The 10,054-nt window shown below is 31.0% G+C and overlaps 1 protein-coding gene across 2 annotated transcripts; it reads left to right on the forward strand.

Annotated features, from left to right (window-relative positions):
• The first annotated feature begins 2,137 nt into the window (after window positions 1-2,137).
• LOC106335786 (probable leucine-rich repeat receptor-like serine/threonine-protein kinase At3g14840) lies at window positions 2,138-9,545 on the forward strand. 2 transcript variants are annotated; one of them, XM_013774400.1, is made up of 23 exons: window positions 2,139-2,371; window positions 2,460-2,631; window positions 4,121-4,192; window positions 4,270-4,338; window positions 4,435-4,506; window positions 4,616-4,687; window positions 5,267-5,338; window positions 5,427-5,498; window positions 5,590-5,661; window positions 5,749-5,820; window positions 5,923-5,994; window positions 6,075-6,146; window positions 6,230-6,295; window positions 6,374-6,436; window positions 6,524-6,565; window positions 6,640-6,680; window positions 6,768-7,141; window positions 7,288-7,483; window positions 7,577-7,738; window positions 7,828-7,946; window positions 8,024-8,472; window positions 8,561-8,711; window positions 8,966-9,382. In XM_013774400.1, the coding sequence occupies exons 1-23, from the start codon at window positions 2,281-2,283 to the stop codon at window positions 9,380-9,382; spliced, it is 3,060 nt and encodes a 1,019-aa protein (XP_013629854.1). In that variant the 5' UTR covers window positions 2,139-2,280. The 2 variants fall into 2 exon arrangements, with proteins under 2 accessions (XP_013629853.1, XP_013629854.1); XM_013774399.1 differs by having other exon boundaries at window positions 2,138-2,371; window positions 6,640-7,141; window positions 8,966-9,545.
• Window positions 9,546-10,054: the final 509 nt, after the last annotated feature.

Here is a 10,054-nt window from a genome sequence, read left to right on the forward strand (position 1 = left end):
CATGGATTTACTTTTGGGCTCATTTCCAAAAGGCCTCGTACTAATTAGAGTTGACATCTCTTTATATATTAGACATTATTTGTCTAATTCTCCAACGTGGGAGTTAGTTTTTTATCTCACAAGTCGTACATAATAAATTTTTAATACTAGCAGAGTATGTTTGACAATAAATCGGTTTAAGACAGTTATAAGCCATTGTTTTTGTGGTATGGTTTCTAATTTCAGTTCATACTAAGTCAATCGTAGACATCCGTTTTAAAAGTGCTGCAAATATTTATAAACTGGATGATTGTCCGCAACTTGTGTGGGCTAATATATATATATATATATATACGTAACAAATTTGTATTTTTATTTTAATATTTATTTTTTTATTTTTATATAAATTTAAATTTGTTAAATTAGACATATTTTAAATTAATATTATAATTATATAACTTCAATATTCATATCGTTCATCATTTTACCAATTAAGTTTTTTTTTTGTTTCATATTTTTATTTACGGAAAGTAAATTTTGAATTAAAAGATTTTCTATAGTAATAATCAAATTAAAAAATTTGGAGTTGTTATTAAACACTTGTTATACTTGTGGACTGATAATAACTGGAGTGACTTTGTAATCATTATAAACAGTCACAACTAACAAAACATCAGCAAAATAACAAAAGCAAATAAACATCATATATTCTTAATAATCTAGATTTTAAAGACCATGAGAAAAACAACAGATCTCAAAATATTACCTTTGTATTCTCTTGGATTATACTTATTTTATGTTTAAATCATAATATAATTCACTATTATAATCATAATCATAACAGTACTTTTATTCTTTCATTTACTATTTTAGTAACGTACTATTTTGATAATATTTTGATTTTGTGGACTAAAATAATCTATAAATATAAATTTATTTATATTAGTTAGGAATATGATTATTTAATATTCAAAAATATAAAATATTTAGCATATGTATATAATTTATATTTTACGATATATATTTCTATGATGCTTTAACTTTAATCTTAAATTTAATATTGTAATAATATATATTTAGATTAATATTATAATAAGAGTTAGAGAAACAAACTATAATATTAGTCATTAAAATCATAAACTAAATTAAAGATAAACCAATTATAATTTATTATTGTAATAATATGTATTTGGATCAATATTTTTAATAAGAATTAGAATACATGGCTATAATATTTGCCATTAAAATCATAAGCTAAATTTAAGATAAACCTAATTAAGATATTACTTAGAATTTTTTAATAATATTTATTGTTAATATGTAGTTATTGATTAATGACCCCAAATATCATGATAACGAGAATAAGAAAACATAGCTATAATAGTAGCCATTAAATTCATAAAATAAATATAAGATAAAAATGAATATGATATTATCAGTAAAATTTGTATATATATATTTTTATTAATTAACAACCCCAATTATCATGAGAAATATATTTAAATAATAATATATATAGATTGGTAGAATTAGTTAATATATATATTGATTAATTAATTATCCTAAATATCATGATCATATATATATATATATATATAATTTAAAATAATTAATATTTAGACTAATGATTTATCCTAAATTTATGGAGAAGATATATATATATATATATATATATATATATAAATTTAAATAATTATTATTTAGACTAATGATTTATCCCAAAATTATGGAGCAGATGACAAATCAGCAAATTCACTTTTCAATTAATAGTATAATAAATAAATTATGGAGAAGATATATATATATATATATATATATATATATATATATAATTTTAAATAATTATTGTTTAGACTAATAATTTATTCTAAAATTATGGAGAATATGACAAATCAACAAATTCATTTCTCAATTAATAGTATAGATAAAATTCGATAAGAAAATGGAATAAACAAAAATAAATTACTTTTTATAGTTATTTTTTTATAATAAGACATATGCCAGGATAATAAAGAATATCTATACCAATGGTCAATTATTTTGAGAAAATGCTCAATAACTCGCTGGCCTCTTTTGTTTTTCTCAAACTGGCCTACTTTGTTTAGTTTTTGTTTGCAAGTTGTAATAAAAAGAAAACTTAATGTTATTTTAATAATGTTGACTTACTTATTGTTCTATCTCTCTCTCCCCATTTCTCAAATAGCTTCGTCTCTCTCTCCCCAATTCGTCACATAGACAAACCAACCAATTCTTCACCCTCATCGCATTTCATCACACCACCAAAAAACGCTGGCTTCGGTAATGTCGTTCAATCAACTTCTCTTCCCATACTTTATCCTCTTTCTCTTTCTCTCCGACTTCGCGTACTCTCAAACATTACCAAAACAAGAAGGTATATCATATACAGTCAGTTATATGATTATAGGGTACATCTGTTTGAGTCAATGTATGATTATCTGTGATTTGAATTTTTTTCGCAGTGGATGCTTTAAGAGCCGTAGCGACGGCGTTGAAGAAGAGTAACTGGAAATTCAATGTCAATCCATGCGACACTTCTTCTGATGGTGGTTGGAGAAATCCTAACGCCGGCAAAGGATTTGAAGACGCCGTTACTTGTAACTGCTCCTCCACCGTTTGCCACGTCACCAGCATGTTCGTTCTTCCTCCCCCCTCTCTTTTTTTTTGGACAACGTTCGTTCTTCCTCCCTATATACAAAAATATAGTATATCTTATCTCCTTTTATACAATTTTCATTTCCATCATTATATTAAATTATTAACAATGAAGAAATCCAAAATATTATTGATAAACTTTTTAAAAAAAAATTAGACTTGGTCGAAGTAGTAGTTCTCCTATTAGGCAATTACTGGACTACCATCAAAGTGATTAAATTGTTAATTATTAACCAATTAACACAATTCAAGAGTATTTGCGACTCCTACCAACACTAAATCCTATAATTAGCTAAATACTAAAATCAACTGTGCTCGATTCTTCTAGTGAAAATGAAGACCATTATAGACTTATTTTAGGTATTTATCTAATTGCACGATCTATAGTGAGTTTAATTTTAAAAGATTTTAAAATTCATTTTCTAAAGCCCTATTAGGCTACTACTACCATCAAAGTAAATTAGTTGTCTGAATGTAGACAAATCTATGCGCTGTCGCTGTTGACCTTTTTAACGCGTCCGTGAGTCTAATTCTTTCTAATATGCTGTTTTAATGATAACTAGATTTTGATATAACTCTTTGTTAACTAATTTATTTCGTTATAAACATTTTTCGGTTTTCGTTCAACTCTAATTTTCTTTTATTGGGTTTCGATTTCAGTTTGGTTGTGGTTTTTTGTTTAGAAATATATGAACAATTTTGGTTATATATGAAGTTGAGTTTCGGTTAAAGTGATTGAATATTTTGATATTTTGTGTGGTATGGATATATAAAAATTTTGAATTTTTTGGTTCTGGTTACATTTATGTTTTAAATCATTTCAAATAATTGAGGTAAAATAAAAAAATCCTCATACCGTGAATCACCAATATAATAAAATGGGAGAAATATTTAGAAAATTATTTTATTTACATATCTATTTATTTAAGGTGTAAATAATATAGCAAAGAATAACAAATAATTTTAATAACATAAAGTTACTATATTCAGAAAAATGTTATAGTTTTTATTAAAAATATAATTTGTAATGTTTATATTATGAAAAAATTATAATGTCGATATTTTATATTTTCAAATATTTTAATTTGCTGAAAAAATTAAAATGAGACACACTATTACTTGATTTTAAAATCATATGCAAAAATGATTAAGTTGGGTCGCAAAAACCAATTCAACCAGAAAGCAAAGCAAACATATATCTTATTTTACCTTAATAGGTCCAAACCCACTGCCCTTACAAATCTAGTTTATTGTTTTGACCGACAAAATTAGGTTTATTATTGGAAAATTCAAAAAATTAATGGAAATATTTTGTAATTAATTAGAAAATTTGGGGCATAATCCCAAGAAGGATTCTTCATTAATGACATAGATGCTATTGAGCTGTAAACATAATGAGCCTATACTTTGCTAACTGTTTTTTAAAAGCTAGTATTTTTTTTTTCCTCTTAAAATCTTGCTGAAACAGAGTTCTCAAAGCACAAGACCTCCAAGGATCTCTTCCTAAAGAGTTCGCTGGACTTCCTTTTCTGCAAGAGATGTAAGAACCTGACTAGCAATATCTGCCGCCAGAACCAATATCTTTCATTAACTAACTTAACTGTCACATTCTTGCAGTGATCTATCTAGAAACTATCTCAACGGTTCCATTCCTCCCGAATGGGGAACCTTGCCACTTGTAAACATGTACGTATCTTTTTTCATCTAGACTTTACATAGATAGATATGTGTGTATGAATGTATAGATTTATTTGAGTAACTTTGTTGGATGATAAAATGCAGCTCACTGCTTGGAAACCGGATAAGTGGTCCAATCCCGAAAGAGATTGGAAACATTACAACTCTTACGAGCCTGTAAGTACACTTATTTGACATTTATGTATTCAACAATGTTTCAGACAATCATACATGGAATTAATTAATATATGATTCGGTTCTTTTTTTTTCTTGAACATCTTTTTAGTGTCTTGGAATTCAATCAGATCTCAGGGAAATTACCTCCAGAGCTCGGGAATCTACAGAAAATTGAAAGAATGTAAGAATCCATCTCCAAGTTCTCTGAAAAAGGTTACTTCTTCTAGAAGTTATTGGTATTTACAAAAGATGAGACTATGCAGTGATTGGCTCGGGTGTAGATGTAAAAAAGTTACTGTTAAAATTAAATGAAAATAATAAAAATGGAAAGATATTTTTACAACAATATTTTTTTCTCTTACCACTTACAAAATAATGGGTGTGATTGGTAAGAGCCGTGATTTCATTTTTTGGCTGTAGAAATATTGCTATGACATTTTTAGCTTTGGCTCTAGATTTTTAACTTTTAAATGTCTTTAAATTTGGACTGTAAGAATTTGTTTCTGCATAGCAATTATAAAGACATAAATTTAAAGAAGTGTTGTGGACTTAAAAAAAGGGCCGTGAGCTTTAAAAAAAATATAAATCAAGATTGATGTAGATTTATAAATGTGGGTATAATTGTGGATGTGGAGAGCAACTACAGCAATAGCTAATCGCACCCAATGTTTTAGGAAATAAGGTTGCTACAACCTTTTTTGAAATATCTTTAAAATCTAGATAAAACATTATTAGTAACTTTTATGTTTTCTCTTTGTAGACTTCTTAGCTCGAACTACTTGATCGGGGACATCCCAAGTACATTTTCAAAACTTACTACGTTAACTGATTTGTAAGTACTCATCTGCTTTTATTTGATCCCAGACAATGTGTTTTGCTGAAGATTCTGACCTATTACATTGATATTTTTTGCTTTATAGCCGTATAAGTGACAACCAGTTTATTGGAGTTATACCCGAGTTCATCGAGAACTGGACAGAACTTGGAAAACTGTAAGCAAGCAATCATTTTCTCTGATTTTTCATATCGGTATTGGTTACTTATAAAGTTGTAGAATGTTTATACTGCTGCATGTTGTTACAGGGTTATTCAAGCAAGTGGTTTAGTTGGAACGATTCCTAGTACCATTGGTCCTCTTGGAAAGTTAACAGACTTGTAAGTATAGTAACTTTTCGTGCCGGATTCATTGTTACTGTCAATGATATTTACTGTTTCCTTTTTCCAAATTCAAAACTTTTGTAGGAGAATCAGTGACTTGAATGGACCTGGTTCTCCATTTCCACCACTACAAAACATGACATCGCTGAAGACATTGTGAGTTTGAGCCTTAGAATAAACACATTCTGACATTCAGTAATGGTTTTTTCCCACTTTTGTTGAGCCTAACTTACATTTCCACTCGCTGTTTGTTTGCAGGATTCTTAGGAACTCCAATCTTACAGGAGAATTACCTTCTTATCTTGGATCAATCACAACGTTAAAGCTCTTGTTAGTAAACTCTTTTCTTCTTCTACAAGCACAAACTATGAACAATAGTTCAAACTGACATTGTGAAAGTTGTTATGCAGAGATCTTAGCTTTAACAAACTAAGTGGACCAATCCCAGCAACATATAGCGCTCTTTCGAATGTAGATAACATGTATGATGCTCTTCTTTCCCATTATTTCCCCCTCTTTCTTCATGGTTTGTTAACAGCTTAAGTTTTGTTTTTTGATCTTGCAGTTATTTTACAAGCAACATGTTAACTGGGGAAGTACCAAGTTGGATGGTAGACAAGGGAGACAAGATGTGAGTTTTTCTTTCTTTAACATTACATGTATACAACAAATTTCTTTGTCTTGATACAACTGGATAATTATATTGCAGTGATCTTACTTACAATAACTTCTCCAAAGATCCAAGAACTGCAGAATGTCAGAAGAATTCTGTGTATGAAGAACAATAAAAACTCAAGCTTCTTGTACCTTCAAATTCATTAAAAACATCTTACAGTTTCTTGATTCTATTTATATACAGGAATATGTTTTCAAGCACAAGCCCTTTAGTGGCAAATAACTAGTAAGCTCTTTTCTTCTTTTAATAACTTATCAAAGCTTTGGTTCTAACACCAAATTTGTTATGCTTTGATACAGCTCAAACGTTTCTTGTCTGAGTAACTACATATGTCCAAAGAGTAAGTCTTTGAAGCTATATAATTACATTAACCATATAGCTAAAAATATAGTAGTGCATCTGATTTATCTTTTGTTTATGTTGTCAGCTTTCTATGGCCTTCATATAAACTGTGGTGGTAATGAACTAACAATCAACGGGACTAAGTATGATGCTGATACATCAGATAGACCAATCTTCTATGACAGTAGAAACGGTTGGGTTTCTAGCAACACCGGGAACTTCCTAGATGATGATCGGTCTCCCAAAGAAGTAACCTTATGGACAAATACATCAGAGCTTAAGATAGCAGAACCTAGGCTTTATACACATGCCCGTCTCTCGGCCATCTCCCTTACTTACTATGCATTGTGTCTTGGAGAAGGAAACTACACCGTTAATCTTCATTTCGCTGAAATTATGTTCAGTGACAATGAAACATATGGCAGTTTGGGAAGGCGGTTCTTTGACATATACGTTCAGGTAACTTACTTAAACTTGTCGAAACTGTTTTTCTTAACGATGATTTGTTATGATATTAGAGTTATGAGAAATATTACATAGACGACTCTATAATATTTGAAAAGATTGTGATTCTTATAGATATTGGCGTGTGTGGTAATGTGCAGGGTAGACTCGAGGTTAAGGATTTTGATATTGTGAATGAGGCAAAAGGTGTTGGAAGAGCTGTGGTTAAGAGTTTTCAAGTTATGATAACAAATGGGAAGTTGGAAATAAGATTGTTTTGGGCTGGTAAAGGAACTCAAGCTATTCCTTCAAGAGGTGTATATGGCTCTCTCATATCAGCTGTATCAGTAGATCCAAGTAAGCTTTGCTAAACTCAAAACTAACTTTTGTTTGAGTGTTGTTTTCCTTGTTGTTTGTCTCTTGATTTTATCTCCCATGATCTTTGTATAGATTTTATTCCACCAAAGGAGGCTGGCACTGGAACCGGAGTTGGAAGATCTATTGGCATAGTAGTTGGTGCTGTAGTCGCTTCCACGGTATTTCTTGTGCTATTAATCGGAGGTATTTTATGGTGGAGAGGCTACTTGAGACCCAAGAGTCAGATGGAGAAAGGTACTTATAAAGATTAAACATTTAACCATCCATTTTTAGTTGGAAGTGTATGTATCTTCCAAAACTAAACGGTGTTGCTTCACTTTCAGATTTCAAGAACTTGGATTTCCATATTAGTTCCTTCTCCTTGAAGCAAATCAAAGCTGCTACAGACAACTTTGATCCAGCAAACAAGATAGGAGAAGGTGGCTTTGGTCCTGTACACAAGGTTAGCATATAATGTTATTGACATTTTTATGAGAAAAAGGAATATGAACTAAAGGTTTGTCCATTGTATGAATATAGGGAAAGTTGACTGATGGAACCGTAATTGCGGTGAAGCAACTATCATCTAAATCAAAGCAAGGGAACAGAGAGTTCTTGAACGAGATTGGTATGATCTCCGCATTACAACATCCACATTTGGTTAAACTATATGGATGTTGCGTTGAAGGTGGCCAGCTCTTGCTAGTCTACGAGTACTTAGAAAACAACAGTCTCGCAAGAGCACTTTTCGGTCCTCAAGAGACTCAAATACGGCTAGATTGGCCAACGAGGCAGAATATTTGCGTCGGGATAGCAAGAGGATTAGCTTACCTCCACGAGGAATCAAGACTCAAGATTGTACACAGAGACATCAAAGCTACTAATGTCTTGCTGGACAAGGAACTAAACCCGAAGATTTCGGATTTCGGTCTTGCTAAGCTTGATGAACAGGAAAACACACACATGAGCACACGAGTCGCAGGAACATAGTGAGTCGTTTAACCACTCAATCACAAAGAAGGAAGTTTCAGCTTTGTTTAGATTTCTTGTGACGAAAGCAATCTGTTGGTTGTGCAGTGGATACATGGCTCCAGAGTATGCGATGAGAGGTCATTTGACAGATAAAGCAGACGTCTACAGCTTTGGCGTCGTGGCTCTTGAAATAGTTCATGGAAGAAGCAACACGAGCGCACAATCTAAGGCCGAGACCTTCTACCTCCTTGATTGGGTAAGTTATTTTTTGCCTCTTAAGATTTATGGGGTTTGAAACAATGAGTAAACATATATTTCTCAAAACTCATTTGGAGCAGAAAAAAATAATATATAGAAAAAAATAATATATACATATATATATGTTAACCGCTAATACTTTGGGACCATATAAGAATGTTTCATCTAGCTATACTCAGAACTGGTTTGGTTAAGCCCTAAACACATATTTGAACAAGAAGTCATGAATATGAATCTTGATTTCTTCCACAGGTACATGTTCTAAGGGAGCAAAACAAGCTGATGGAAGTAGTAGACCCGAGGCTTGGAACAGATTACAACAGAGAAGAAGCAATGACGATGATCCAGATTGGGATCCTCTGCACCAGTCAAGTTCCGTCGGACAGACCGTCTATGTCGACCGTGGTGAGTATGCTCGAAGGACACTCCACGGTGGATGTTGAGAAGCTTCTTGAAGCTTCGTTCAACAGAGGAAACGAGAAAGACGAAGAGAGCGTGAGAGCGATGAAGAAGCATTACGCGATGATAGGTGGAGAGGTGATGACGAATATGACTGATCAGACTACAACCACAGACGGACCATTCACGTCGTCTTCTACGTCCACGGCCAACGCCGGTGATCTTTACCCTGTTAAGCTTGATTCTGCTTATTGGAACTCAAGAGTTTGATCATGCATGGTTTATGTTTTTGCAAGAAACAAAATAAAAGTTAAATTACGGAGCAAGTAATTACGACTCTCTTTGTTTTGCTTTTTGTAAAGTTTTCTTTTAATGTTTGAATTACAATTATTTTATTTAAGACAATTTGAAGACTACGTTTCTTAAAACAGAATATGAGATATCTTAAGAGATTAAAAATGTCCAAAACAATTTATATGAAGTAATTATGAATTATGGAGTACGTAACTATGAATCTTTTTATTTTTGTTTATATAATGCTTTTGTATAATAAAATAAAATAAAAATATGGATTAAGTAATTATGAAATAGTTAACAAAAAAAGTAATTAGGAATCTTTTTTTTTTTGTAAAATCTCTTTATGTTTGAATTACGTTTATTTTTATGTAAGACAATTTGAAGGTTATTTCTTGAAATAGAATATGGGATATGTTAAGAGATTAAACAGGTCCAAAACAATTTAGATGAAGTAATGCGAGTGAAGACAAAATATTGTTGTTCTGTTAACATATTTTCTTGTTTTGCATTTGAAGTATGATTTGGCGTTTAGTCAAAACAAAAAGTATTATTTGGCGTTTAGTTTTATGAATAGAATCAGTGTTATGGTTTATAAATTTTTATACAAAAGTTAAAGTTAAATTTCAGTCGGCTTATTGGGACAAT

The sequence above is a fragment of the Brassica oleracea genome, chromosome C3 (assembly GCF_000695525.1).
Source record: "Brassica oleracea var. oleracea cultivar TO1000 chromosome C3, BOL, whole genome shotgun sequence".
Classification (NCBI taxonomy): Eukaryota; Viridiplantae; Streptophyta; class Magnoliopsida; order Brassicales; family Brassicaceae; genus Brassica; species Brassica oleracea.